This window comes from Hyla sarda, chromosome 2 (genome assembly GCF_029499605.1).
Source record: "Hyla sarda isolate aHylSar1 chromosome 2, aHylSar1.hap1, whole genome shotgun sequence".
Classification (NCBI taxonomy): Eukaryota; Metazoa; Chordata; class Amphibia; order Anura; family Hylidae; genus Hyla; species Hyla sarda.
In genome coordinates this window covers 269696761-269721439 of record NC_079190.1, presented here as the reverse complement: position 1 = coordinate 269721439, position 24679 = coordinate 269696761, and the positions used below count along the sequence as shown (strand labels likewise).

At 43.5% G+C, this 24679-nt stretch overlaps 1 protein-coding gene across 4 annotated transcripts in view; it reads right to left on the bottom strand.

Annotated features, from left to right (window-relative positions):
- Positions 1-19922, bottom strand: part of MEAF6 (MYST/Esa1 associated factor 6) — a 33298-nt gene extending 13376 nt beyond the window's left edge. For 2 of the 4 annotated variants that reach the window (XM_056557133.1, XM_056557132.1), the window contains exons 1-5: positions 19671-19921; positions 15285-15400; positions 12323-12410; positions 10324-10369; positions 4032-4224 (exon numbers count right to left, since the gene is read on the bottom strand). In XM_056557133.1, the coding sequence (XP_056413108.1) occupies positions 4032-4224; positions 10324-10369; positions 12323-12410; positions 15285-15400; positions 19671-19832 (605 nt within the window). In that variant the 5' untranslated portion in view covers positions 19833-19921. Of the gene's footprint in view, positions 1-4031; positions 4225-10323; positions 10370-12322; positions 12411-15284; positions 15401-19223; positions 19341-19670 lie in introns of those variants that run through there. The other 2 variants (XM_056557131.1, XM_056557134.1) reach the window with 2 other exon arrangements.
- Between the last annotated feature and the right edge of the window lie 4757 nt (positions 19923-24679).

The window sequence follows — 24679 nt, the reverse complement described above, 5'->3', positions numbered from 1 at the left end:
TCAGACATTTATAGCATATCCTAAAGGTCTACATGGGAAAGCAACAGATGTTGTCCGGGAGCAATAGCTACATCTCCTTTTAAACAGTTTTATGCTCTTCACTCTCCAGTGGATGGGAGAGGAGAGAAAAATACATTGGATTGCATTACAAAAAGGTCTATTCACACGAACAGTATCCGGCACAGATTTCATGCGCAGGATTTGAAGCTGTGCTCAGTCATTTCGCTTACATTGAACTCTGAAGCATAAAAACCTGTGCATCAAATCTGTGCAGGATACTGTACATGTGAATAGACCCTAAAAGTCCTGGTAACTGCTACTGCAAGTGTCCGAAATGCAGATCCCTCATGTTATGTTCCCAGAGCAAGCTACATATCCATAGGATGCTGTTTCACTGCTCTCACAGTCTTTTATACAGTGCTACTGACGGTTTTGAGGGCTGAAAACAGCTGACTCTCCCTTCTTGGGATGTGAAGGACCTGCTTTTAAAAAGGGGTACTCAGGTGGAAAATTTTTATTTTTTAAATCAACTGGTGCCAGAAAGTTAAGATTATTAAATTACTTCTATTTTAAAATCTTAACCCTTCCAGTACTTATAAGCTGCTGTATAATACAGTGGACAGTAATTTCTTTTTGAATTTATTTTCTGTCTGTCCACGGCTCTATGCCGACACCTCTGTTCATGTCAGGAACTATCCAGAGCAGGAACAACTCCCCATAGCAAACTTCTCCTGCTCAGGACAGAGGCGTCAGCAGAGAGTACGTGGACAGACAAAAAAGAAATTCAAAAAGAAAAGAACTTCCTCTGTATTATACAGCAGCTGATAAGTACTGGAAGGATTAAGATTTTTAAATAGAAGTAATTTCCAAATCTGTTTAACTTTCTGGCACCGGTTGATAAAATTTTTTTTTTAAAAAATAAAACGTTTTCCACCGTTTAACTCCTTGGGGACGGAGCCCATTATAACCCTAAGGACGGGAGCATTTTTTGCAATTCTGACCACTGTCATTTTAAGCATTAATAACTCTGGGATGATTTTAATTTTCATTCTGATTCAGAGACAGTTTTTTCGTGACATATTCTACTTTATATTAGTGGTAAATTTTTGTCGATACTTGCATCATTTCTTGGTGAAAAATTCCAAAATCTCTTTGCTTGTAAGGAAAATGAATATTCCAATTAAATTATATACTGATTCCCAAATACAATATGTCTACTTTATGTTTGCATCATAAAGTTTACATGTTTTTACTTTTGGAAGACACGAGAGGGCTTCAAAGTTCAGCAGCAATTTTCCAATTTTTCACAAAATTTTCAAAATCGGAATTTCAGGGACCAGTTCAGTTTTGAAGTGGATTTGAAGGGTCTTCATATTAGAAATACCCCACAAATGACTCCATTATAAAAACTGCACCCCCCAAAGTATTTAAAATGACATTCAGTCAGCGTTTTAACCCTTTAGGTGTTTCACAGGAATAGCAGCAAAGTGAAGGAGAAAATTCTAAATCTTAATTTTTTACACTCGCATGTTCTTGTAGACCCAATTTTTGAAATTTTACAAGGGGTAATAGGAGAAAAAGCTCCCCAAAATTTGTAACCCAATTTCTCTCGAGTATGGAAATACCTCATATGTGTATGTCAAGTGTTCGGCGGGCGCAGTAGAGGGCTCAGAAGGGAAGGAGCGACAATGGGATTTTGGAGAGCGAGTTTTGCTGAAATTGTTTTTGGGGGGCATGTCACATTTAGGAAGCCCATATGGTGCCAGAACAGCAAAAAAAAAAAAAAAAAAAAAATGGCATAATATTTTGGAAACTACACCCCTCAAGGCACGTAACAAGGGGTCCGGTGAGCCTTAACACCCCACAGGTGTTTGATGACTTTTCGTTAAATTCAGATGTGTAAATGAGAACAAAAACATTTTTCACTAAAGTGCAGTTTTTCCCCCCCCCAAATTTACTGTTTCTACAAAGGGTAATGGGAGAAAAATCCCCCCAAAATTTGTAACGCAATTTCTCCCGAGTACGGAGATACCCCATGTGTGGCCCAAAACTGTTGCCTTGAAATACGACAGGGCTCTGGAGTGAGAGAGCGCCACGCGCGTTTGAGGCCCAAATTAGGAATTTGCAATACGGGTGGACCCGGTTACAAGGATGGAGCTTGTCTCCACCAAAACCCTACAGCAGTGTCTCCCACAGGGTGCCTCCAGCTGTTGCAAGACTCCCAGCCTGCCAGGACAGTCTATGGCTATGGCAACACTGGGAGTTGTGGTTTTGCAACAGCTGGAGGCGCCGTTTAGGAAACACTGCCGTATGGGACATTTTTCATTTTTATTTGGGGGGGGGGGGCGATGTGTAAGGGGGTGTATGTATAGTGTTTTACTTTTTTTTATTTGTTAGTGTAGTGTTTTTAGGGTACATTCACACAGGCAGGGGTTTACAGTAAGTTTCCTTGAAGGAAACCCACTGTAAACCCGCCCGTGTGAATGTACCCTGTACATTCACATGGGGGGGGGGGAGGCACCCCAAACCTTCAGCTGTGGCAAAATGACAACTCCCAGACCGACCGTACATGCTGGGAGTTGTAGTTTTACAACAGCTGTAGGCACACTGGTGGGGAACCACTGAGTTAGAAAACAGACTCTAGCTCAGTGATTCCAACCCATGTGCCTCCAGCTGTTGCAAGACTACAACTCCCAGAATGTACGGTCTGTCAGTGCACTCTGGGAGTTGTAGTTTTGCAACAGCTGGAGGCACACGGGTTGGAATCACTGAGTTAGGAAACAGACTCTAGCTCAGTGTTTCCCAACCAGTGTGCCTACAGTTGTTGCAAAACTACAATTCCCAGCACGGCCAGACAGTCAGGGCATGCTAGGAGTTGTAGTTATGCAACAACTGGGGAAAAACAGTTTGGAGACCGCTAAGTAGTGGCCTCCAAACTGTAGCCCTCCAGATGTTGCAAAACTGTAACTCCAAGCATGCCTAGACTGTCCAGGCATGCTGAGAGTTGTAGTTCTGCAACATCTGAAGGGCCAGATATTGCAGAACTACATGCCCAGCATCCCTGACTGTCTGGGCATGCTGGGAATTGTAGTTTTGCATCTGGAGGGCTACAGTTTGGAGACCACCATATAGTGGTCTCCAAACTGTGCCACTTCAGATGTTGCAAAACTACAACTCCCAGCATGCCCAGACAGTCAGTGCATGATGAAAATTGTAGTTTTGCAACATCTTTAGGACCACAGTTTAGAGACCACTACACAGTGGTCTCCAAACTGTGACCCTCCAGATGTTGCAAAACTACAACTCCCAGCATGCCCATACAGCCTTTAGCTGTGTGCGCATGCTGGGAGTTGTAGTTTTGCAGCTTTTAGAAGGCCACAGTGAAGATCACTTATCGCGATCTTCACTGCAGCCTTCTACGCCGCACTTTCCGGCAGCCGTTCCTCCTGCTGCAGCCGCTGGTTCCTGATGGCGCCGCCGAAGGTCCGGGTAAGCCGGGCCATGCTCCCCCTCTCCGCCCGTGTTCCCCCCACTCTACACCGACTTCGATCGCTGGGCAGAGTGGGGGGAAATTAACTCTAACCCCCCCACCCCCCTCCTGCCATTGGTGGTCAGCCTGACCGACCAATGGCAGGGGATAGGAGGGGGTGGCAAAACTGCCACCTCGCTCCTATGCTTTAGGCTGGTCGGAACTGTCTGACAGCTCCGATCGCGCTTATTTTGCCGGGAGATCGGGTCACCAGTGACCAGATTTCCCCGGATCGCGGCAAATCGCAGGTCTGAATTGACCTGCGATTTGCTGCGGTCGCCGACATGGGGGGGGGGGGGGGGGCGGTCTCAGGACCCCCCTAGGCATTGCCTCGGGATGCCTGCTGATAGATGTCAGCAGGCATCCCGGTCCGATCACCGCCCGGCGAGCGGCAGTGATTGGAAATACGGAGGGCCCTCCATCCCCAAGGAGTTAAACTGCACTAAAGATAAGAGTAGTAGTTCTTTTACACTAACATAAAAGTAACAATTCTTTGGCTAACCTGTGCCTATTTTTATTCTTGCGTTTCTTATGACTGCTGTGATGTCCGCCAGAGTTAGTAGATGAAGCTGCTTTTTGAGGCTTGACACCAGACAGGGAGCCATCTAAATCTTCTGCATCATCTTGGCTGGGTTCATTTTCTTGATTCTGAAAGTCTGGGGAATTGTCACTCTCTGTTCCACTGCCTGGTTCTCCTGCAATACATAACAGCAAGTGTAAAACTTAATTTATTTATTCCGGTTATTAGAAAAACCATCAACTATATGCTTATTTAACCCCTTCCCGCAGAATGTCATATATAAACGCCGGGTTGTGCAGTGCGTTCGCGCATCCCGGCGTTTATAAATGACATTCAGTTAACCCGGCGATGCGCAGCATCGCACGGGTTAACTGGCAGAAGTCCCGCTGTTTCCAGCAGGGGACAACTTCTGCTTCACCCCCAGGACCATCAATTGATGGTCCTGGTCAGCGATCACTGTGATTGGTCCCTGTGGACCAATCACAGTGATCTGGGGTGAAAGTTCAGATCCCCCGCACTGCCCGCCCCTGGAAGTCGGGCAGAACGGGGGACGAAGGCTGCAGGGGCTCGCGGGGACCTGCGGCATTCGGGGGGAATACGTGGGGACCGGCGGACTTACCTGATCCAGCGGCGGGACCGAGGAGCAGCGCGGGACCGGCCACGTGGACGAGCAGCGACGGGTAAGTATGTAGTCCTCAGAGGCAGCAGTGAAGATCTTCACTGCTGCTTCTAGGAGTCTGAAAACTACAACTCCCAGCATGCCTAGACAGCCTTTGGCTGTCTGGGCATGCTGGGAGTTGTAGTTTTGCAACATCTGGATGGCCTCAGTTTGGAGACCATTGTATAATGGTCTCCAATCTGTGCTCTTCCAGCTGTTGCAAAACTACAACTCCCAGCATGCACTGACTGTCCAGGCATGCTGGGAGTTTTAGTTCAGCAACATCTGGCCCTTCAGATGTTGCCGAACTACAACTCCCAGCATGCCCTTCAGCTGTCTGGGCATGCTGGGAGTTGTAGTTTTGCAACAGCTGGAGACACACTGGTTGGGAAACATTGTTTCTAACTCAGTGTTTCCTAACCTGTGTGCCTCCAGCTGTTGCAAAACTATAACTCCCAGCATGCACTAAAAGACCATGCATGCTGGGAGTTGTAGTTTTGCAACATCTGGAGGGCCCCAGTTTGGAGACCATTGTATAATGGTCTCCAATCTGTGCTCTTCCAGCTGTTGCAAAACTACAACTCCCAGTATGCACTGACTGTCCAGGCATGCTGGGAGTTTTAGTTCAGCAACATCTGGCCCTTCAGATGTTGCCGAACTACAACTCCCAGCATGCCCTTCAGCTGTCTGGGCATGCTGGGAGTTGTAGTTTTGCAACAACTGGAGACACACTGGTTGGGAAACATTGTCTGTTTCTAACTCAGTGTTTCCTAACCTGTGTGCCTCCAGCTGTTGCAAAACTATAACTCCCAGGATGCACTAACAAACCATGCATGCTGGGAGTTGTGGTTTTGCAACAGCTGATGCAAGCCTCCCCCCCCCCCTCCCCCCCGCCACGCCACCCCCGTGAATGTACAGGGTACATTCACATGGGCGAGGCTTTTACAGTGGGTTTCTCGCATCTTGAGATGCAGCAAATTTTGCGCTGGGAAACTCGCTGTAATCCCCCGCCCATGTGACTGTACCCTAAAAACACTACACTACACTACACTACACTAACACAAAATAAAATAAAAAGTTAAAAACACTACATATACACATACCCTTACACAGCCCCCCTCCCCCAATAAGAACGTCCGGTACACCACTGTTTCCAAAGCAGAGCCTCCAGCTGTTGAAAAACAACAACTCCCAGTATTGTCGGACAGCCGTTGACTGTCCAGGCATGCTGGGAGTTTTGCAACAGCTGGAGGCACCCTGTTTGGGAATCACTGGCGTAGAATACCCCTATGTCCACCCCTATGCAAATCCCTAATTTAGGCCTCAAATGCACATGGCGCTCTCACTTTGGAGCCCTGTCGTATTTCAGGGCAACAGTTTAGGGCGACATATGGGGTATCGCTGTACTCGGGAGAAATTGCGTTACAAGGTTTGGGGGGCTTTTTCTTTAACCCTTCATGAAAAGGAAATGTTGGGGTCTACACCAGAATGTTAGTGTAAAATGTTTTTATTTTTTACACTAACATGCTGATGTTGCCCTATACTTTACATTTTCACAAGAGGTAAAAGGGAAAAAAGCCCCCCAAAATTTGTAACGCAATTTCTCCCGACTACAGAGATACCCCATATGTGAGCGCAAAGTGCTCTGGGGGCGCACAACAAGGCCCAGAAGGGAGAGCGCACCATGTACATTTGAGGTGATTTGCACAGGGGTGGCTGATTGTTACAGCGGTTTTGACAAACGCAAAAAAAACCAAAACCCCACATGTGACCCCATTTCGGAAACTACACCCCTCATGGAATGTAATGAGGGGTGCAGTGAGAATTTACCCCCCACAGGTGTCTGACGGATCTTTGGAACAGTGGTCCATGAAAATGAAAACTTGTACAGCCCACTGTTCCAAAGATCTGTCAGACACCAGTGGGGGGCAAATGCTCACTGTACCCCTTGTTACGTTCCTCAAGGGGTCTAGTTTCCAAAATGGTATGCCATGTGTGTTTTTTTTTGCTGTTCTGGCACCTTAGGGGCTTCCTAAATGCGACATGCCCCCCGAGCAAAATTTGCTCTCAAAAAGCCAAATATGACTCCTTCTCTTCTGAGCATTGTAGTTCGCCCATAGTGCACTTCAGGTCAACTTATGGGGTACCTCCATACTCAGAAGAGATGGGGTTACAAATTTTGGGGGGTATTTTCTGCTATTAACCCTTGCAAAAAGGTGAAATTAGGGGGGAAACACATTTTAGTGGAAATTTTTTTTTTTTTTTTTAGATATGCAAAAGTCATGAAACACCTGTGGGGTAATAAGGCTCACTTTATTCCTTATTACATTCCTCAAGGGGTCTAGTTTCCAAAATGGTATGCCATGTGGGTATTTTTTGCTGTTCTGGCACCATAGGGGCTTCCTAAATGCGACATGCCCCCCGAGCAAAATTTGCTCTCAAAAAGCCAAATATGACTCCTTCTCTTCTGAGCATTGTAGTTCACCCATAGTGCACTTCAGGTCAACTTATGGGGTACCTCCATACTCAGAAGAGATGGGGTTACAAATATTGGGGGGTATTTCCTGCTATTGACCCTTGGAAAAATGTGAAATTTGGGGGGAAACACACATTTTAGTGAAAAATTTTTTTTTTTTTTTTACATATGCAAAAGTCGTGAAACACCTGTGGGGTATTAAGGCTCACTTTATTCCTTGTTACGTACCTCAAGGGGTCTAGTTTCCAAAATGGTATGCCATGTGAGGGTTTTTTGCTGTTCTGGCACCATAGGGGCTTCCTAAATGCAACATGCCCCCAAAAACCATTTCAGAAAAACGTACTCTCCAAAATCCCCTTATCGCTCTTTCCCTTCTGAGCCCTCTACTGCGCCCGCCGAACACTTTACATAGACATATGAGGTATGTGCTTACTCGAGAGAAATTGGGCTACAAATATAAGTATACATTTTCTCCTTTTACCCCTTGTAAAAATTTAAAAATTGGGTCTACAAGAACATGCGAGTGTAAAAAATGAAGATTGTGAATTTTCTCCTTCACTTTGCTTCTATTCCTGTGAAACACCTAAAGGGTTAAAATGATGACTGAATGTCATTTTGAATACTTTGGGGGTGCAGTTTTTATAATGGGGTCTTTTGTGGGGTATTTCTAATAAGAAGACCCTTCAAATCCACTTCAAACCTGAACTGGTCCCTGAAAAATAGTGAGTTTGAAAATTTTGTGAAAAATTGGAAAATTGCTGCTGAACTTTGAAGCCCTCTGGTGTCTTCCAAAAGTAAAAACTCGTCACTTTTATGATGCAGACATAAAGTAGACATATTGTATATGTGAATAAAAAAAATTTTTATTTGTAATATACATTTTCCTTACAAGCAGAGAGCTTCAAAGTTAGAAAAATGCAAAATTTTCAAATTTTTCATCAAATTTTAGGATTTTTCACAAGGAAAGGATGCAAGTTACCACAAAAATTTACCACCATGTTAAAGTAGAATATGTCACGAAAAAACAATCTCAGAATCAGAATGATAACTAAAAGCATTCCAGAGTTATTAATGTTTAAAGTGACAGTGGTCAGATGTGCAAAAAACGCTCTGGTCCTTAAGGCCAAAATGGGCTTGGTCCTGAAGGGGTTAAAGCAAAGTTTACACAGGATTTGTTCTCTTTGTGCATTTAAAATTGCATCAAAAACAGCCTTTTCATACATGCAGTTTTTAGTAAATTAAAAAGCTTATTAAAGTCACTTAAGAAAAACTCTGACCATTAAACAAAAAAAAAAAAAAAAAAAAAAAAAAAAAAAAAACACACACAACCTAGTTGTGGTGTGTAAAAGATATTTACATGTTTGTACAGACAAAAGGCAAAGTCAGCAACCAGCAAAGTTCCCACAGTTTTTTTCCCCCGTCCATTTAACCTCTTAACCTCTAGGGTTTTTCCACTTTAGTTTTTTTCCTCCTTACTTTTAAAAAATCATCATTCAATTTTGCACCTAAAAAAATCCATACGATTGCTTATTTTTGGCACCAATTCTACTTTGTAATTAAATCAGTCATTTTACCCAAAAATCTACGGCGAAAGGAAAGAAAAAAAATCTGAAGAAATCTGCGACAAATCTGAAGAAAAACATTTTGTAACTTTTGGGGGCTTCTGTTTCTACGCAGTACATTTCTTCAGTAAATTAACAATTTTTTTTTATAATTCTGACATTTCTGCATGTGGCGATACTTTTTTTTTTAAATGGGAAAAGGGGGGGGGGGGCGATTCAAACTTATTAGAGAAGGGGTTAAATCATCTTTATTAACTTTTCTTTTTTCACTTTTTTTTGGTTTGCTGTGTTATAGCTCCCATAGGGACCTATAACACTGCACACACTGATCTTTTACATTGATCAATGGTTTCTCATAGGAAACCATTGATCAATGATTCTGCCGCTTGACTGCTCATGCCTAGATCTTAACCACTGAGCAGTTATTCGGCGATTGGCGACACAGTAGGCAGGTAGGGACCCTCCTTGTGTCTGCCAGCTGTTCGGGTCGCCGCCTCTAAAGGGTTAATAGCGCGCAGCACCGTGATCAGTGCCACGCGATATTAGCCAAGGGTCCCAGCCGTTGTTAGGGGCTGGGCCCGACCCGCTATGACTGGTCATAGTGGCCCCGCATTATAGAAAGGAAGCAGACTCAGGGCGTACAGGTACGCCCTGCGTCCTTAAAAGGAATTAAAGGGGTTATCCAGGAAAAAAAAATAAAAAATAATTATATATCAACTGGCTCCAGAATGTTAAAAAATCTTAAATCTTTTTTGTAATGTTAGTGAAGTGACTCACAAGAGACTGGAGGACCCTTAAAGCTGCTTACCAGCTTACATATTTTGGCCAAAATATACCTTATGTTTATACCTTTTCTAGTATATATTGGGTTGTCAGTGCCTTGTGGGGTGCACATATAAGATGCTAGGAAGATCACCTGATCAAACAGTATGGGCAACACCATGCTGGCTTACAACCCATCATGGAATGGCACCCTTTGTATACCTTATCTGGTTATGTTTACACGGCAGAATTCTGCAAAAATTTACTCCCCATTGACTTCAATGGGATTCTGCTGCCCCACTCACACAGCGACAATTCCGCCGCAGAAATTTAGCATTCGGTAAAGTTTAAAGACCTGTCTTTATTTTTGCGGAATTCCAAGTCAACGTGGCTTCGAATTCCAACAAAATTCCAAAGTTTTGCTGAACGTAATTTGTGCGTAATTCCACTGTGTGCAACCATAAGACTAAGCAGATGTCCCCTCATGAATATTAGGTGAGTGGTTGTTTATCAGTATTTTGCACCTGTGTGACTTCCTATACAGCATTGTGGCTGGTCTACAGCATGGTGGGAATAGGTGTTTAACCTGCCCTTGTATCAGTAATCAGTAAGTACAGTATGGCCTCTTTCCTCTTGAATAATTTTACCCCATTTTCCTGCAATATTTTTTCTGTAAGGAAATAAACTCAGCTGAGCACTTCTTGTTCTAGTCTTTGAGTCAGACCCCATCTGAACAAAACTTTTGACATGACAATTTTTTGTTCTTACTTGACAGTAACACTTTACGATAGAGGTAAGAGATGTAGATCAACTCACGTTTATCAATCATTTGATCTTGTACTCCAGCCAACGCACTTACTGCCTAAAAAGAAGAAGAAAAATGTAAAAGACCTTGAGGGGAATTCATCAAGCTGTTTTGTATTTTTATTTTTTTATATATTTTTTTAAATAAAAAAAAAAAACATTCTAAACTAAAAAAACAAAAATAAAAAATCTGTAACGTCCCCTGCGACTTTTGCTATAGATCATATCTGAACTTGAACTATCAATTGCAGTGTTTTAGACTAGTTTTATGCAGTGGGCATGGATTCATTATATGTGACTTTTCTCTGAAAGTCGCTAAAAAAGTTACAGCGCCGTGATTTACACAAACTCACGCCAAGTAACATCATCCGTGAAAAGCCTAAACTCCTACAGCCCTGAAAAGCAGTCTAAATGATAGCATGAGCATAGGAGCAAGTAAATTCATCAAGCAGCATGCGACATTTGATGAATTGGGTGCGGGAAGTTCAAAAACAAGGCGACTTTTGGATTACTAAAATAGGATAGAAAGGAGTGCAGAATTGATAAATGCCCCTTCTTATCTGCTATAACAATTTTAAAAAGGTAGTCTTTTTTTTCTTTTAAAATGAAGATTTTTTTTTCACCTGTATCAGTCGATGCTAGAACATGCACCCTCTACATTGCTTTTTCAAGCGCATTTCAACAAATATGTTCATTTTTGCAGGAATTTTCATTTGAATTTCTACGTTTTCATTTTTTCCTCCTCGCCTTCTAAAAATCATAACTCTTATATTTTCATCCACAGACTAGTATGAGGGCTTGTTTTTTTGCGCGACCAGTTGTCCTTTGTAATGACATCACTCATATCATAAAATGTATGGCGCAACCAAAAAACACTATTTTTGTGGGGAAATTAAAACGAAAAACGCAATTTTGCTAATTTTGGAAGGTTTTGTTTTCACGCCGTACAATTTATGGTAAAAATGACATGTGTTCTTTATTCTGAGGGTCAATACGATTAAAATGATACCCATTATTACATACTTTTATATTATTGTTGCGCTTAAAAAAAAAATCACAAACTTTTTAACCAAATTAGCACGTTTATAATCCCTTTATTTTGATGACCTCTAACTTTTTTATTTTTCCGTATAAGTGGCGGTATGGGGGCTATTTTTTTGCGCCATGATCTGTACTTTTTTTTGATACCACATTTGCATATAAAAAACTTAATACATTTTTTTTAATAAAATGTATTAAAAAAGTAGGAATTTGGGACTTTTTTTTTTCGTTCACGCCGTTCACCGTACGGGATCATTAACATTTTATTTTAATAGTTCGGACATTTACGCACGCGGCGATACCAAATATGTCTATAAAAAATGTTTTTTACGCTTTTTGGGGGTAAAATAGGAAAAAACGGACATTTTACTTTTTTATTGGGGGAGGGGAGTTTTCACTTTTTTTTTACACTTGAATAGTCCCCATAGGGGACTATTCATAGCAATACCATGATTGCTAATACTGATCTGTTCTATGTATAGGACATAGAACAGATCAGTGTTTTCGGTGATCTTCTGCTCTGGTCTGCTCGATCTCAGACCAGAGCAGGAGACGCCAGGAGCCGGACGGAGGAAGGAGAGGGGACCTCCGTGCGGCGTTATGAATGATCGGATCCCCGCAGCAGCGCTGCGGGCGATCCAATCATTCATTCAAATCGCGCACTGCCGCAGATGCCGGGATCTGTATTGATCCCGGCACCTGAGGGGTTAATGGCGGACGCCTGCGAGATCGCGGGCTTCGGCCATTGCCGGCGGGTCCCTGGCTGCGATCAGCAGCCGGGATCAGCCGCGCATGACACGGGCATCGCTCCGATGCCCGCGGTTATGCACAGGACGTAAATGTACGTCCTGGTGAGTTAAGTACCACCGCACCAGGACGTACATTTACGTCCTGCGTCCTTAAGGGGTTAATGCATAATGTTGGAGATTAAGACAACCTGTGGAACAACAGACACATATACTGTACTTACTGCTGCAGAGGTGACTGAAGATTTGCTAAATAGTCTTTCTGCTTCTTTAAATTTTCGATTCCTTCTGTCATTTTTACTGTTAGAGTTCCTATAAAAAGAAACAGGTAAGCATTATCTTAAGATTTATTGATAGTAAATGTTGATTTTGTCCGTATCCCCTTAAAATAATGCAGAATATGTTGGTGCTATATGAGGATTTCAATATATCTGTGAAACAATGCATTTTTAGGCCATGAAATTATCACTCTCCTGTTTGCATATCTGAATTTGGGAAGGATTTACTTTCCAAACTATAAGGAGAAGATTCATCAAAACATGTGCAGAGGAAAAGTGGTGCAGTTGCCCATGGCAACAATAAGAGCGCTTCTTTTATATTTAAATTGACCTGTGAAAAAAGAAGCAATCTGAATGGTTGCTATGGGCAACTGCACCACTCTTCCTTTACACAGGTTTTGACAAATCTAACCCAGTATGTTTATTTTTTAGCCTTTTTTGTTTGCCAGGTTGTATGTATACGTACATGACTCTTCAGATGTTTTGTCACACCACGTCAAAACCCTTAGTTGGTTTCAGAGCTCAGCATGTAATGTCATTCATTTTGTTTTATTTTACTAACCAAAAGGGTAAAAATTGTCCCATTTTCTTACAATAGTATTCCATTGTAGTCAATGAAAGTGCACAAAATGAGGAAGATATATTTGTTTTTGTTAGGAAATAAAGGTATTTTGTGACAACAATATTTTTCTAGTAGGTTTTTATAGAAACGTTTAAACTGTTGGTTTCTTCAGCTTTGTGTAACTTAACATGGCAAGCAGCAGAATCCTGTTCACAGTAAAATCTGATAGACCTTGTCTGATGGCCCCATATCCAACCACTTCTGTACCTTCTGAGTGATCATCTAATCTCTGGTGTAAGCACATCAAGGTTGATCAACACTGATATGAATCTAATTGAGCCGAGGTGAAAGCAGTCAGATGACGTCTCTGATGGATTTTACTGTGAACAGGCAGCTCGCCATGTACAGAGAAGCTGCAAAAACCAAATGGTTAACATTTTAATAAAAGCCTACAACATATTTGAATCCCGAAATAAATGTTAAATAGTGCCTCCCCAAAGATGTCCATAATTTTTAAATAATAAACTGAAAGGGTTTCACCAAAACTTTAACAATGATGAACTATCCTGTGAATGTCCTGTCCTCTTCAATGTGCTTAGTGCCAGGAGTCATGAACGTTATACCCTAACCAAACATTAAAGAAACACTCCGGGTTTTTTTTTTTTTTGCCAATATCATGCACACTCACCATCACTAGTCCTACATCTGTTTTATTCCAGCACAGCTGCATCCATGTGTTCATTACTGTACCTGGGTCATGTGACCAGCATTCAGACCACCAGAAAATTACATGGCTTTATGTGTCAGCTGACTTCCTGTGAACTACAGAATGACATCGTCACCTATCAGGTCCCTCTTAGCAGTGCCCAGACCCCACCCCTTCTAGCTCTGTTTGCTGCTGCTATCTCTGTGGGACCTAGATATAACAGAAGTAATACCCCTTATTTTGGGCTGTAGCCTATGCTACACAATATAGGAAAAAATACATACATTTCTGGAGTGTTTCTTTAACACCTTTCCGACCCATGACTAAACTTACAGCATGGGTCAAGTAAGGTAGCATGGCAGGGGTTTGGAAGTCGTTTAACTGTTTAAAGGCCTATCAAAAGCAACTACTACCTTTAAAGCAAAACTGTCACCTCCGTACAGTTACAGAGGTGCAATTGCCATTGCATAGAGCAGAACATGAAGTAAAAGAGGGTGCTTTTTCTCCCGCTCCTAGCATGGAGCGCTGCTTGTCAATGGTGCAGGATCAGCATGACTGACATGCAGCGCTCCATGCTAGGAGAGGAGGTGGGAAGAGGGCGTGCCTCTGCAGGAGTCAGACGGCCCATCTGACTGTGGCCCGGCGTCAGAGTAAAGCAAGAATTTTCCTTTACAGACCGCTTTTACTTCACATTCTGCTCTATGCAATGGTAACCATCTCCGTACCTGTACGGAGGTGACGGTTTCGCTTTAAACAGATTTTGGCATTCATTCCTGTATCTAGTGACCCAATTGGTTATCAGGGCAGTCAGATACCTGTACTAGGCCTTGTGGCTGCCATGACTTTGCTATTAATACAGCCTGCACCAATAGAGTCTAATAGATCATGGTAACAAACATGCATTACATTCATCTATATAAGCAATCAAACGATTGCTGTTATCAAGGCCTCTGGGGGGGGGGGGAAATATCTTAATTTTCCTTCGTGGCAAGGCATAATACTCAATGCAAATGAGGCTCAAAAGCCCCAGCTCTGTTAGCTGATCCTGATAACTAGCCATTTTCTTATTTACATCCAAGTTTTTTCTGATGGCAGGTTCGCTTAACTGGATCATGTACAAAGCAACGCCATAAAGCAGAGCATGCACTGCAATATCGCTTGCGAGCAACCCGATGCTGGGTAGAACAGTAACCTAAGGGATTAAATGGGTACTGTCAGATCCAAAAAGCTGTTATATGTTGTTAATGATGAAAATTAAAAAGACCTTTTGTAATATGGTTATTTACATTTTTTTCAATATTTAATAAAGAAAACAGCTCTGGAAAATCCAACTACTAGGGGTCCCCATACCTACTGGGACACTAGTCAGTCTCACAGCAGCATCATCATCATCATCATGCTTGTCCATGAGTCATGGACAAGAAATGGTTCATGGACAAGGCTGCATGAGCAGACACACCAATCACCTCCCACCACAAGGGAGGGATACCCCCCCTTACCCGAGAGGATTTCTAACACAGAGCTAATGAAAATAGGTATTTTTATCATAAATAAGTGAAACAGGCGTAACAATTAGATGTACATTTTTTTGTGGGATCTGACCGGTATGCTTTAAATTTATCTGTAACAAGACAACCTACTTTTGGTTTGTTAAGTAACGGTCCCAACCTCTGATGATATTTCCATACATCTGTGTATCTTCCAGATAACTTCCTTCGAAAGCATAGATCTGTCGTTCTAGATTTGCCAGAGTTTCCTATAAAAACAAAGAAATAGTAATTTTACTCCAAAAAAAAGTTACTCTGATCATTGTGCTCACAAACAAATATATTTATTTGAAGTAAGGGTCTATTATGCAATGCAATTGTGTTTTAAGCAGTTTTTCACATAATATTCAGATAGATCCTTATGGCCCGATTACACATTTCAGCCACAATGACTACATACTACCATTGTACTGAATGCCCAGTGGTTCCAAACGAGGGAGCTGTAGCATACTGGCGTGTTATGACAGCCTAACAATTATGTCATTTTGAATGCCCCAAAGGAAGAGACGCTCCCGGTCTCTCAGGCTGCAGGAAAAAAAACGGCCTGTGGCCTAGAAGTAGGGGGATACTGCAGTGAATGCAGGGTAGCCGAGAAGGGAGTTTGGTTCTACCTACAGAAGGCAGACTACCCACAAGATAGAGGAAACTTCATCCTAGGGAAAATACTCAAAAGGGAACACAAACACACAAATGGAAACTACTTACTCCTCCCAGATCAACCTACCCACCAACCCACTTTACTGTGCAGGCCACCAAACAGAATTATTACTGTTTGGGGCCCTATATGTAGGGAAAAAGGAAGGAAGGAGCGTGCTGTAAAAGTGTAGAGCCTAAGATTATTGTGTAGCAGGTTCTGCAGAGATGAGATGTGGCTGGTAAAAGAATTTATCATGGCGGTCCAGGCCAGATTAAGAAGAAAAAGTAAAGTGAATAACTCTGATCAGAGAAGATATCACCTGTGAATCACTGGATCTTACAGAGCTGTAAACTATATAGCTAACAGAGATATATTGGTACCATGCATTGCTTCTTTTAAGTTATTGTTTTGGTAGGTGGGTCCTGAGGTAAACCATTTTTTTTTACTTATTTTTACAAGGGTTGCCCCAAGGTGAAAAGGTAAGCTGCCACGGAATTGGGTCTGTCAAGGATCCGGTAGTTAGCTAGTTAGGTGATAGCTATCACGCCCCCTCCCGTAGGCTTGCATTGAGGGGCGGAGCGTGACGTCACACAGGGGCGGAGGAGTGACGTCACATGCCGCAGGCCCTGCGGTCGACCGTAATCAGACCCGGAGCGAACACGCTCCGGGGACTGATTACAAACGGGGTGCCGCGTGCAAGATCTCGGGTGTCCCCAGCTGCGGGACTCCCACGATCAGGCATCTTATCCCCTATCCTTTGGAGGTCAATGCTACGCTCATGTTGCCTCCCGCCTATTCTACCAGAAAATTCCGGATATATCTGTCCTTTTGCACAGTCTATATTTCTTCAAATATTTTGTCTCCCAACTTACATCCTCTTTTCTTCTGGCCTCATTAGAGATAAGCGAAGTTACAGTAATTCGATTCGTCATGAACTTCTCAGCTCGGCAGTTGCTGACTTTAGCCTGCATAAATTAGTTCATCTTTCACGTGCTCCGGTGGGCTGGAAAAAGGTGGATATAGTCCTAGGAAAGAGTCTTCTAGGACTGTATCCACCTTTCCCAGCCCACCGGAGCATCTGAAAGCTGAACTAATTTATGCAGGTTAAAGTCAGCAACTGCCGAACCGAGAAGTTCGTGACAAAATGGAATTACTGTAACTTCATTCACCTCTAGTCCTCATCTTAGTTACAAGCAAATAGCAAGCTGATATATAGGTTAAGGGTAGGTAACAAATATATTTCTGCAGCATTGCAATGGAATCTAAGTATTAATATATTGATCAGTCATCAGAATCATTATGATCAATTTCAACAGTTGGCACCCCTGAAATGTTTTGTTGAAATTGAAGTATTTCTCACAGAAAAGGATTGCAGTAACATGTTTTGCTATAGACATTTTTATTCCCTTTGTGAGTATTGGAACTAAACCAAAAAAGGGAGGGAAAAAAATAAAATAAAAAAAAAAGAAAAGCAAACGGGACATAATGTCACACAAAACTCCAAAAATGGGCTGGACAAAATTATTCGCACCCTTACACTTAATATTTGGTTGCACACCCTTTTGAAGAAAATAACTGAAATCAGTCGCTTCCTATAACCATCAATAAGCTTCTTACACCTCTCAGCCGGAATGTTGGACCACTCTTCCTTTGCAAACTGCTCCAGGTCTCTCTTATTGGAAGGGCGCCTTTTCCCAACAGCAATTTTAAGATCTCTCCACAGGTGTTCAATGGGATTTAGATCTGGGCTCATTGCTGGCCACTTCAGAACTCTCCAGCGCTTTGTTGTAATCCATTTCTGGGTGCTTTTTGACGTATGTTTGAGGGTCATTGTCCTGCTTTCTGACACTGGGCTGTCCCAAAATCCATTGGTAATCCTCAGATTTCATGATGCCTTGCACACATTCAAGGCACCCAGTGCCAGAGGCAGCAAAACAACCGCAAATCATTGAACCTCCACCATATTTCACTGTAGGTACTGTGTTCTTTTCTTTGTAGGCCTCATTCCGTTTTTAGTAAACAGTAGAATGATGTGCTTTACCAAAAAACTCTATCTTGGTCTCATCTGTCCACAAGATGTTTTCCCAGAAGGATTTTGGCTTACTCAAGTTCACTTTGGCAAAATGTAGTCTTGCTTTTTTTTATGTCTGTGTCAAAAGTGGGGTCCTCCTAGGTCTCCTGCCATAGCGTTTCATTTAAATGTCAATGGATAGTTTGCACTGAGACTGATGCTCTCTGAGCCTGCAGGAAAGCTTGAATATATTTGGAACTTGATTGGGGCTGCTTAAATCACCATCCGGCTTATTCACATTTTTTTTAAACACTTTTTTAGTGCCCATACTATTACATACAATGGATGGATTGCATATACTCTCCAATGCAGCTCCATAGAACAACATTTAAAAGTGTAAATAGGGCTGCATTGCTCCAGCCTGCCATGGCCGATTGGCGGCAGGCTAAGGCCCTCCCACCGTCCTCTCAGCTCTTCGGGACTACCACCACAAAGTCGTAGTGTCCCGAACAGCCCACTGAGCTAACCGGCAATACTATTGCCTGCATTTAGATGCCGTGATAAACTTTTTGTTGATCAACAGGTATGAAGCGTGCTCAGCTCGCAAGCACATTTCTAAGTGCAGGACATACCTGTACACCTTGCGCCCTCTAGGGGTTAAGATCAAATCAGATTTTTTTTTATTTTTCACATTAATAAGTACATTGTATTTAAAGGAAATATTCAGCGAAAACAACTTATCCCCTATCCACAGGATAGGGAATAAGTGTCTGATCTGCACGGGCCCCGGCTCTCCCGTGCAGTAGGAGTGTCGGCCACATGCCCCCTCCATGTATCTCTCTGGGAGACATGGATGCAGCATTCGTGCCTCTCCCATAGAGCTGCATGGGGAGGGGGCATACCGTCGAACAGTGAGGTCAATGCCTGTTCCGGAGATCGAGCGGGGGTCCCAGCGGTCAGACCCTTATCCCCTATCTGTGGATAGGGGACAAGTTTTTGCTGCACTCACAGTAGATTTTGATCCATATAATAGTACACTTTTTTTCTTTTACATAAAGCACAGAAGAAACATAATATATTTTATATACAAAATGGACAAAAATGTGTAGAGAAAAAAAAAAGAGAGAGAAAAAGAGCGAGAGCGCGCAACAGAGAAAGAGAGAGCGCGCAACAGAGAAAGAGAGAGCGCGCAACAGAGAAAGAGAGAGCGCGCAACAGAGAAAGAGAGAGCGCGCAACAGAGAAAGAGAGAGCGCGCAACAGAGAAAGAGAGCGAGTGAAAAAAAGAGAGCGAGAGAGACACAGAGACAGAGAGAGATTTTTAAAAGGATAACACCAAGTTGTATAACCAGCTCTCACACTACCCCACAATAAAAGACACGCACAGTTATGGCTGCCAAGGGCTCAGCTTTATGTTCTGCCCAGTAACCCAATGCTACCATGTTACCAGCTCCTGCCAGCCAAGGCACAGCTCAGCTACAGTACACTAGAAACCGGGTAAAGCAACTAGAGCCCATTTCTATTTCCCGCCCTCCTACATAGCTCCTAACACCATTACGTAACGTACAAAATACTACGCATGCGCTTCACTACGCAAAAGGGGCGGAAACCTGAACGACGTAGAATCTCCCATATGGTCTCATCCAATAATGCATACAGCAATTCACGCAACACGGATACGTCACTCAACATACGCAATAGGAAATTAGGAATCTGAAGTTACGCTATTTGCGTAACTCGGTGGGGAAAACGCAGGACATTATGAGAAATGAAGGAGAGATAGTAATGAGCGGTGCTTTGTAATACAGAGAGATAGAGATGGTCGCATTTACCGCTAGCTCCTGTTTTCGCTTCACAAGCTCAGCTAGTTCCCGGCGCGTATCTGGGATCTGAGGCGCTGTGGCCTTGTTATGCATCGCCATGATGGACTGCGAGGAAGGAAGGCGGGACGAGTGGGCGGCGAATATATAAGCCTGGCCCACCCGCCCGCTCATGGCCGTTAGCGGTGTATGCACGGTGTGGGAGCCGGACTAACGTGCTGGGAGGTTTTAGTTCTCGTGTATAGTTTAGTAGTAACACTAGGGCTGTGTTTCCTAACCTGTGTGCCTCCAGCTGTTGCAAAACTACAACTCCCAGCATGCCCGGACAGCCAACGGCTGTCCGGGCATGCTGGGAGTTGTAGTTTTGCAACAGCTGGAGGCGCCCTGGTTGGGAAACACTGCACTAGGCAGCCTGCCACATCTGGTCATTGTCCTGCACCGCTTGTTCACATGTTGGTGCTGAAAAATAAAACGCTACATTTAGTGTAAAGTGAAAGAAGCAATCTGGTTGCTATGGGCAACTGCACCCTTCTTCATCTACACAGGTTTTGATTAAAAAAAAACAGCCCATTTTATCCCTGAGGCAGGTTTCATTTTAGTTTTTTCAGTCTTCAGACCCATATGAGGGCTTGCTTTATTTTTGCACAACGAATTGAACTTTGTAATGACACCTTTATTATTTTACCATAATATATATATATATATATATATATATATAATATTTTTTTTTTTTTTTTTTTTTTGGTTGTGCCATAGATTTTATTTGTGACAGAAAAATCAAAAGAATACTGCACATTTGGAATTTTGGGGGATTTTAATTTTCAAGTAGTGCACTTTACAGTAAAACTGACATGTATTTTTTTATTTTTTCTGTTTGTCAATACAAGTAAAATTATACCCATGGCTATATGCTTTAGTAGTACTGTTCATAACAAAAAAAAAGGAGTACTCCAGAATAGGAAAATTGGACTCCATACTACCAGCAGTAAAAAAAATAAAGCTGTACATACCTTCCTTCGCTCCTCCGGTAACCCGCACCGGTCTCCGCCGCGATTCTCTTCCTGATGGTCGGTGAGTCATACTGTGCTCAGCCAATCATCGGCCGCAGCGAAGTCCCGACTCGGCCGGCGATAGGCTGAGCGGTAGTGTGACGTTTTCCTCCCCGACACCTGCTGCCGGTGCCGGAGGAGCGAAGGAAGGTATGTACATCTTTATTTTTTTTTACTGCTGGCAGTATGGAGTACAATTTTCCTATTCTGGAGTACTCCTTTAAGCTTATTTTGTTAAAATATATTTAAAATTGTCCTCTTCTGAACCCCTATTACTTTCTTATTTTGCCATATACAGTACTTGGCTGTATCAGGGCTTATTTTTGCACCATGATGTGTAGCATTTATCAGTACCATTTTTGCGCATATGTGAATTTTTAATCACTTTTTATTTCTATTTTTGTAGGATATAATGTGTTTATTTTTTATTTTTTGCAGTGGACAGCGGCAGGATCGAGACTGCCGAGATCTGTGTGCATTTGAGAACTGTGGGGGCTGCTTACCACAACATATTTTCCACAACTCAAACTTGTAGCGAGAAACCCACTGTAAACCCGCCCATAGGCTCTAGCTCTTGCATAACTACAACTCCCAGCATGCCAAGACAGCCGAAGAGCATACTGGGAGTTGTAGTTATGAAACAGCTGGAGGTACACAACTACAACTTTCAGCATGCCCTTTGTCTGTCCAGGCATGCTGGGAGTTGTAGTTATACAACATCTAGAGGCACATTTTGATGAAAAAAAAGTGCCACTAGCTGTTGCATAACTGCAACTCCCAGCATGTAGACAGCCAAAGGGCATGCTGGCTGTTGTAGTTATGCAACAGCTAGAGCACACAGACAGGTTTACAGTGAGTTTCCTGCTACAAGTTTGAGTTGTGGTAAGCGGCCCCTGCAGCTCGTACTTGTATCGGGAAACTAGTTGTAAACTCGACCGTGTGTATGTACTGTAAAAGGATTACACTACAGTGCCGTAGGTTATTTTTGGTGGAAGACCCCTTTTCTTCTTTCTTCCTCCTCCCCGCTCATCATCTAGTGATGATGAGCCCCATTAAAGGCTGAGCCGCAGAAGAGTTTCCCCATACAAGTTTTTTCTGTACCCCATATAGGTAACTCCGTCTGGACCTCAGTTCCTGCACTTTGTGCCACTTATTACTGTGTTTGTTGGCTGTCCAGGAATCCAAATTGACCCCACATTCCTCACTGGGGGAGATTTATTAACCTCTTAAGGACGCAGGGCGTATGGATACGCCCTGCATTCCGAGTCCTTAAGGACGCAGGGCGTATCCATACGCCCGTGGGAATTCCGGTCCCCACCGCTAGCCGGTTGGGGACCGGAGCCGGATGCCTGCTGAAATCGTTCAGCAGGCATCCCGGCATATCGCCCAGGGGGGTCATTATGCCCCCCCATGTCGGCGATTCAGTCCAGCGATCTGCGGCGATTCCGGGTCTCCAGTGACCAGGTGACCCGGAATTAATGGCTGTTCGGGGCCGTCTCTGACGGCCCCGAACAGCCAGAGCCTGCAGGGGTGAGGTGGCACTGGTGCCACCTCACGATCGCCCTGATTCGTCGACCGGATTACCAGCCGACCAATCAGGGCGCCTGCTGCGGGTGTCACTCCCGCACCCGCTCCGCCCCTCTTCCGGAGGGCGTGAGCGGGTGCGGGAAGACGACCCCGGGTGCTGGGGACCCCGATCTCCGGCGTCCATGTTGGGATCGGGGCCCCAGGAGCGACGGCGGCGGCGGCGAGGGACTTTCCTGCGATGGAGCAGCAGCAGGAGGTGAGTTACAGCCTCCTGCTGTTGCTTAGCAACAGCTCCCAGCATGCAAAAAGAGCATGCTGGGAGCTGTAGTTATGCAACAGCAGGAGGCAGACCACCACAAGTCCCAGCATTCCCTTATGGGCATGCTGGGACTTATGGTTTTGCAACAGCTGGAGGCACATTTTTTCTATGGAAAAGTGTACCTTCAGCTGTTGTATAACTACAACTCCCAGCTTGCACAAACAACTAAAGTGCATGCTGGGAGTTGTAGTGGTGCATCTGCTGGTTGCATAACTACAACTCCCAGCATGCCCGTTGGCTGTCGGTGACTGCTGAGAGTTGTAGTTTTGCAACAGCTGAAGGCACACTGGTTGTGAAACTCAGAGTTTTTTTTTACCTAACTCAGTGTTTCACGACCAGTGTGCCTCCAGCTGTTGCAAACTACAACTCCCAGCAGTCACCTTACACCATGCACCGTACATGCTGGGAGTTGTAGTTTTGCAACAGCTGGAGGCACACTGGTTTTGAAACACTGAGTAAGGTCACAAACTCCGTGATACATAACCAGTGTGCCTACAGCTGTTGCAAAACTAAAACTCTCAGCATGTACAGTCTGTCAGCGCATGCTGGGAGTTGTAGTTTTGCAACAGCTGGATGTCCCCCCCAATGTGAATGTACAGGGTACACTCACATGGGCGGAGGCTTACAGTAAGTATCGGGCTGCAAGTTTGAGCTGCAGCAAATTTTCTGCAACAGCTCAAACTGCCAGCGAGAAACTACTGTGAACCCCCGCCCGTGTGACTGTACCCTAAAAACACTACACTACACTAACACAAAAAATAAAATAAAAAGTAAAAAACACTACATATACACATACCCCTACACAGCCTCCCTCCCATCCCCAATAAAAATGAAAAACATCTGGTACGCCACGGTTTCCAAAATGGAGCCTCCAGCTGTTGCAAAACAACAACTCCCAGTATTGTCGGACAGCCGTTGACTGTCCAGGCATGCTGGGAGTTTTACAACAGCTGGAGGCACCCTGTTTGGGAATCACTGGCGTAGAATACCCCTATGTCCACCCCTATGCAATCCCTAATTTAGGCCTCAAATGCGCATGGCGCTCTCACTTTGGAGCCCTGTCGTATTTCAAGGCAACAGTTAAGGGTCACATATGGGGTATCGCCGTACTCGGGAGAAATTGGGCTTCAGATTTTGGGGGGTATTTTCAGCTTTTACCCTTTTTAAAAATATAAAGTTTTTGGGAAAAGAAGCATTTTAGGTAAAAAAATTTTTTTTTTTTTTTTTACATATGCAGTAGTCATGAAACGCCTGTGGGGTATTAAGGTTCACTTAACCCCTTGTTACATTCCCCGAGGGCTCTAGTTTCCAAAATGGTATGCCATTGGTTTTTTTTTACAAGGGGTAAAAGGAGAAAAATCCTCTCAAAATTTGTAACCCGATTTCTCTGAAATAAGGAAATACCTCATACAGTACAATTTTTTAGGGACAAATTAGTTGCAAGGATTTTGTGACTTTGCTTTCAAAGAAAATCATTGACAAAGACTATATTCCAATCTTTATAAAAAATAAACATATGACTCCATATCAGCATGGCTTTATGCGGGATCGATCCTGTCAAACTAACCTGATCAGCTTTTCTGAGGAGGTGAGCTCCAGACTGGACCAGGGGAAATCACTGGATGTCATATATCTGGATTTTTCCAAAGCTTTGATACGGTTCCACATAAAAGATTGATGCATAAAATGAGAGGGATTGGGCTGGGGGAAATGTGTGCAAGTGGGTAAGTAACTGGCTCAGTGATAGGAAACAGAGGGTGGTTATTAATGGTACTTATTCTGATTGGGTGACTGTTACTAGTGGGGTACCACAGGGGTCAGTCTTGGGTCCTGTTCTATTTAATATAGTCATTAATGACCTTGTAGAGGGGTTGAATAGTAAAGTAGCAATCTTTGCAGATGATACTAAACTCTGTAAAGCGGTAAACACTATAGAGGACAGTACACTGTTACAAATGGATCTGGATAGGTTGGAGGTTTGGGCTGAGAAGTGGCAGATGAGGTTCAACCACGGCCGTTTGAAGAAATTTGGGGGCCCCAACAAAATGGACATGGAGGCCCCCCACCCCCCTTGATGTTCACACACGCCATGCTCTAGGGCTGGCGTCAGGACGTAGTAATCCCTC